Raw genomic sequence first — 6,532 nt, 5'->3', positions numbered from 1 at the left:
GAACCCAGTTCCCACGACGTGTCATCAGGTCGCCATGTCGTGCCCACTGGGGTCAGAACTTATGTTTTATCCATTAGGGACCACGACGTGGCCAAGGATGTCTACGACGTGGTGAGTCAATGTTGACCATTGACTTTGACTGTTGACTTGCATTGACTTTTGGTCAAACCTCTAGTCTTGGAGGAGAAGCTAGGGGTGTACTTTATATGGCTGCATAGGTGCTTGGTAGCATTTGTGTTCGCAATTGTAATAGCAGTTGCAGTTGATCATCGTTTGATAGGTGAGTTCCTTCACTGTACTCGTGGGTCGAAGGAACCAATGCTAACCCACTGGATTACGTTTGTAGGATGATAGTTGTCTTTGTGACACTTACTGTTATGCTTGTATGTTCTTGTTGTATTTTTGATTCTTGCTGATGTGATTGTATGCTTAGCTGTAAGGTGAAATAGACCTGATACCGATTAAATAAGACCAAAGAGGGTGAAATAGACCCAGTACCAGTTGAAAGAGACCGAAGGGGGTAAAATAAACTCAGTTATGTTTTGACTGTTATGTATGTATGATATGGCGTATTTTAGGGAAAATCACTAAGCTTTGTGCTTACAATTATACGTTTATGATTTCAGATACTTCTAGTTCGAAAGGGAAGGGCATGGCAAGATCACACCGCATCCCTCAGTATTCCACATTTTATAACTTGGTTTATACTCTGATATCTAATTTATACATTATCATGTTTTGAGGAGTTTTTGAAATGAGTAAATGATGCTTCTGTTGGTTTAAAAAAGAAACTTTTACTTAGAAAATTTTGGGACGTTACAAGTTGGTATCATTGTCTTGGTTTGATGGATTCGGGCACACTTACGGGTATGTCTGAACTCAAACTGAGGAATTGATAATCTTTTTAGAAAGAAAAAGAGTTTTCTAAATAAGCTTTTATAAAGAAAATGGGTCTGATGCATGCAATCAGCCGAGCTCAAGTAAGTATTCCCAAAATACCCATACATGTTATTGTTTCACTATATGAATATATGTATAACATGCTAGACTATGGCTAAGGATCTACTCATAATTTCATAATAGGATACTAAGAGAGATGCCTTTGTATGTTGGTTGTATAAACCCTTAGAACTACATGCTAGTATGGATTTGAGATGATTAGATATAGTGGCCTGGTTAGGTAGTGCTCTAGTTTAGAACTCAATGCTCGAATGATGCTTGCTTTGTTCTTATAAGGACTCCACTAGTGTCGGCTAATTATTAAGCGAATACTTTAAATTACATGTTGTGGGGGTTAAATAATTCTCGAAGGTTAGGTTCAAATCTATTATGCAGCTCTTGTATGAGTTCAACCGTTACAGAGTGGTATGTAGCAGTCGAAAAGTATTTGGTGCTGGTAACATGTAATTGTATTCGTGAGATAGTTAGAAGGCATTGGAGGGGAGTCTATTCTATATCTGATAGCAGAGAGTAGTGTGGGAAGGAACCCTAGGAAAGCCTAGGAAATGTCTTAGCATGTAAGGTGCTCTATAGTACAAGTGAACTAACTACTAGTAGGGAAGTGACTTGGAAGATATGAGACAGTGCTTAAAGAAGGTACATATAGGTGTGGAAGGTAGTATTGGGCCCATACTACTAAAAGCACAAGATATATATCCAAGAAAAGGAAGGCCTTGATGAATTCGAGAAACTTTAGGAGTGTGAACCTCTTCCTGCATATACTGATTGTTTAGGTATTATGTTTCAGCATGTTGATGATACGCGGCGGAGTAGGAGGTTTAGGATCTAGATTTGGTTCGGGCTCAGGCACCGAACCAATTTACGAGGGATTGTGCAAGTTTAGTGCATCTAAGGTTACGAAAGGCATCTTTGATGCGACCACGGTTATGTTTGGGTCAATCAAGGAGGGTATCATCGAGTTAATAGAGGATCGTCTTCAGATCTTTAGGGCCGATCTAGTTGTTAATCAGTACGGAGCCCACACTATCTCCTTCAAATATTTCAGGGGATGTGGGGCGTAGGATTTCTCTGGGGCGAAGGATCCCATTACCATCAGACAATAGATAGCAGACATGAAGTGTGCTCAGATGACTAACTTCTTCCCCGAGGGGTTGAATGTGAGGTTTTTTTCAAGGTGTTTGAGGGAGTGAGCCCGAGGTTGGTGGGAGGAGGTTGGTTATGCTCTGGAACCCCAGCCATTGAGGCCATGACTTGGTCGTATTTTGTGACCCGGTTCCGAGCAGAGTTTGCACCAGCTGGTGAGGTGCAACAGTTGGCGAGGGAGTTCCTGGATATACGGTAGAAAACTGAGACCATGGCGGAGATCACCGCTAAGTTCTGAGAGAGAGCTTTATTGGTACCCCAGGATACTACAGATGAGGATTTGAGGAAGACTCGTGTAACGCCCAGGTTTCAGGGCTAAGCATTTTTGTCAATGTAATAGTCTAGGTCAACTCTTGTAACTCTTTTTGAAGTAATAAAGATGAAATATTTGAGTATTATGTGAATTATATGTGTTTATTATTTAATTATAAATGTATAATTAATAAAGAATAAAAATGAGCGTCAAAATTAAAGTGTGAGATAATCCCAATATCTCTACATAAAGTTGTAGAATATGTCTCAAGGTTTCCGTGCATATAAGGAACGCCGAAATCCGAGTTATAACAAAGAAGTTATGACTCGTCGAAGTTTCACGACAGAACCGGCACGATACCGGGAAGCGTGAATAGTGAATTTACGATAGAGCGAGATTTAGCCTTAGTGATCTAAACGAAAGTCGTAGAATATGTTAAACTAAGAACATCGATAAAAAGAACGCCCAAATCTGACTTCGTATGAAGAAGTTATGAGATTTTAAACAGACCAATCATGTCCCGGCTTGTTAAAAATATAACTTTAAAAATAAAGTCAAAATTAGCCGACAGAGTCTAAACGAAAGTTGTAGAGTACGTCTTCACCTACGCGTGGATATAAAGAACGTCAAAAACGGAGTTCGTATGAACGAGTTACAAATTATAATAGCATATTTACGTATTAAAATAAAGTATAAATCATGTATACGTACACATATATATACATATGTATATATCATTAGAAAGGTATCGACGATGCGGTCATTATAAGACTAATGTTGAGTTCTTTCGACATTAGTTTAGTACAAATATCATTAAATCCATTTATAATAGTATTATAGAGGGGTGTTTAGTTGTTTATATAACTAAAAGGTCATTAAGTAATTATGGAGGGTAGTTTTTGAAAATTCAATTAGTATAAATAAGAGCCTTGGGCTCTCATATTTCTTGCACCATTCTCTTGATTCAAGAGTCTTTCTCTCCTTATCCCCCGAGCATTTCGGTCCCTCGTGATTCGACTTCTCTTTCTGTAGCTTAGTATAGTAAGGTGAGCGCTGAAGCGCTGCACGAATCTTTCTTAGAAAGATTCAGCGACGAAGTTCTGCCCCTGCAGAGCCCGACTCCTAGCTAAAACCCCCTTGTAAGTAAGTTATGCTTACCTTATTTTAATATAGCTTATATTTAAAATTAGTATTGTTATTATGAACTTATAATAAATATTTGAGCTATTATTATAACTTATATAAGTGTCGTTATAATATTTTTTTTTTACTACTCGCGGTACGGGGAATCTGGTTTAAAGGGCCGCATAGGGTTGTTGGATTTCAGAAGTGCTATATGCCAAAATGGTCCTGCCCTCCGGTGTTTTATGTCTGGCCCCTGTCTGTACATAGTGGTTGGAAAATATTGTTTAACGCTTATATAATAATAATAATACTAAGACTAATAGTTGGTCACGGTAAATATTAGACTAAAATTTAGCGATAATAATGCTAGGTTTCGTCGAATGAAAATAGAATCGTTAGAAGCAAGCGCTGCCCGATTTTGGAATCATCACCTTAACAAGTGAGTGCATAGTTACTTTCAACTTACACATAGATATGAAGTATTTTATATAAATTACGTGCTATGTGTGCATATTATCTGAATACTTGCTATCTATGCTAGATGAACGTTGTTATACATGTTTTCAATGATTTAAATTGTATATGTATTTTATATCTACGAAAATGTTGGGGTAAAACATGGGTAGATGCAATAGGTGATGTGTGATAAAATGATGAGAGGCCTCAATGTTGATGTTGTTGATTCTGTCATCTAGCGGAGTATGGATGACGACCACGGACTCTTCTAGACAGTCCAGTGGAACATTAGCAGGCTCGCAACCTGTAGGTGTTTGTGAACGATGTGTTCACCGGTGTACTCCATCCCCCACATGGTTGCCTTTAGGACATTTATTGCTGAGGAATCCCCTTAGCAGTAGTGTCCGTCCCGATATTGATCCTTAGGCTAGGTCCCTTATGATAGGTGTTTAGGGACGTAAAGTGAAGATAACGGGAATGGGTAATCGGGTTATTGTTGATTGATGAAATTAATAAACTTATTTATTGTGGGTTGAAAACCCTATGTGCTCACCAGGCTCCCAAGCCTGACCCACTCAGTTTTATGTATTACAGGTAGTGGCGCATGAGCATTGGTGTGATGTTTTGGACGAGGGATTACGGATATAGGCCTGTAGATATGAAATAATGTAGTAAGGCTTATATTGTACTGTTTATGCTTTTGATCTGTACGAACATGACATCCCGAGTCTTTTAATGAAATACATTTCTATGGAAATGCTTTTGATAAATCTTTATCATATTTTTGTTTTGGGACAAATTCCGCAACACTTTCATTTAAAATGTAACTCTGATTTTTAAACAAAGCATAAACAAACCGGTCTTTTCTGGCCGTGATTTTGGGGATGTCACAACTCGGTCCCATGACATGCTGAGATAAGATATCAGGGATTTTGTTAGATTTTTATCATGTCCACCATTGGATGAGATGATATCTAGGGCCCAAGGACGGTAAATTGTTTTGGAGCACATCGTGAAGAGGAAAGCATAGCAGGTGCAGACGACTGGGGTTTTAGCAAAAAAAACCCAAGGGTTTTGACTCTAGATCAAGGGACCAGCAGGGTCAGGGCTGTTGTGGCAAGTGCAACAAGACTCATGATGGAATTTGTAGAACGGGTGGTTCGGGTTGCTATAAGTGCGTAAAGACGGAGCACTTCAGCAGGGATTGCACTGCCACTACCACTACCCACGTTTCATGTTTGATTTGCTTTCATTGCAATCAGAGGGGCCATAAGAAGGCCAATTTCCTGAGTTTGACTAGATCAGCGGTCACGGAACCCGCTCTGGCGATGTTAAGGATCATTGATGGCCAGGAAGGAAAGCAAGAAACCCCCATAGTGAAGAGTAGGTAATTTCAATTGATGGCCGAGGAGGCGCGTGCGACTCCTAACGTGGTTACAGGTATGTTTTTCCATTTGTCTATGCGCTTTCATTATTGTTTACGCTTGTGTTTCATGTTGTAATGTTTAGGGACGTTCTTAGTGAATGGATTGCTTGCTCTGGTTCTTTTTTATTCGGGTGCTACCCAACCGTTTGTATCTCATGCACTCAGTAAGAGATCTGGTGATGCTCCTGGGGAGCTGGATTATCCGTTGGAGGTAGAGATTTCTGATGATCGTTCAGTGAGAGTATCGGGGGCTCATCGTGGTTGCTCTCTTAATCTATTTCGAGAGAGGTACCAGATTGATTTGGTTCCTATCCCTTTACACAAGAGCAAGGTTATTGTGGGGATGGATTGGTTGATCCCTAATGGGGAAATGATTGATTGTGGTCACCAGTCCGTGCGGGTTCAAACTCCAAGTTGAGGAGAACTAGTTATTCATGGCGAGGGTGCTCAGTGCGGACTGGATCTTTGTTCAGCTGTGAGAGCTAGGAGATGTCTTCAACTGGGTTGTTCAGGTTTTATGGTCTATGGATTGGACACTAGGATGGGTAGAGAGAGGACGATTTACTATGTACTGGTAGTTCAAGAGTATTCAGACATATTCCCGGAAGACTTGCCTAGAGTGCCTCTAAAGAGGCAGGTGGAGTTTCGTATTGATCTAGTAATAGGGGTGGCTCCGATAGCCAAGGCACCTTATCGGTTGGTACCACTGGAGATGCAGAAATTGTCTATATAGTTGCATGAGCTGTTAGACAAGGGTTATATCAGATCGGGTACTTCACCATGGGGAGCGCCGATTTTATATATGAAGAAGAATGACGGTTCCCATAGGATGTGCATTGATTACTGGGAGTTGAACAAGCTAACGGTGAATAACTATTATCCGCTTCTAAGGATTAATGATTTATTCGACCAGTTGTAGGGTGTGTCTTGGTTCTCCAAGATCGATCTGCGTTCAGGCAACCATCAGATGAGAGTCAGATATGAGGTTGTCTATAAGACTGCTTTCAGACCTCGTTATGGCCATTACGAGTTCGTAGTGATGCCTTTTAGGCTTACCAATGCCCCACTCGCATTCATGGACCTCATTAACCACATATTTAGGTCGATTTTGGATCGGTCTATCATTGTATTTATTGATGATATCTTGGTCTATTAAGGTTTCATTTAGC

The 6,532-nt window shown here is 40.0% G+C and overlaps 1 protein-coding gene and 1 long non-coding RNA gene across 2 annotated transcripts; both read left to right on the top strand.

Annotated features, from left to right (window-relative positions):
* The first annotated feature begins 3,320 nt into the window (after positions 1–3,320).
* On the top strand, positions 3,321–4,707 carry LOC145008257 (uncharacterized). The gene is made up of 3 exons (XR_013663329.1): positions 3,321–3,499; positions 3,852–3,920; positions 4,532–4,707. It is a non-coding gene; the product is annotated as an uncharacterized LOC145008257 (long non-coding RNA).
* A 630-nt stretch (positions 4,708–5,337) lies between these two features.
* Positions 5,338–5,781, top strand: LOC145009596 (uncharacterized). The gene is made up of 2 exons (XM_078968262.1): positions 5,338–5,377; positions 5,447–5,781. Exons 1-2 carry the CDS (start codon positions 5,338–5,340, stop codon positions 5,779–5,781), a joined length of 375 nt encoding a protein of 124 aa, XP_078824388.1.
* The last annotated feature ends 751 nt before the right edge of the window (positions 5,782–6,532 follow it).

Source organism: Lactuca saligna, chromosome 8 (genome assembly GCF_052625555.1).
Source record: "Lactuca saligna cultivar CGN05327 chromosome 8, ASM5262555v1, whole genome shotgun sequence".
Classification (NCBI taxonomy): Eukaryota; Viridiplantae; Streptophyta; class Magnoliopsida; order Asterales; family Asteraceae; genus Lactuca; species Lactuca saligna.
The sequence above is the reverse complement of the archived record's forward strand: the minus strand, read 5'-3'. Positions and strand labels throughout refer to the sequence as shown.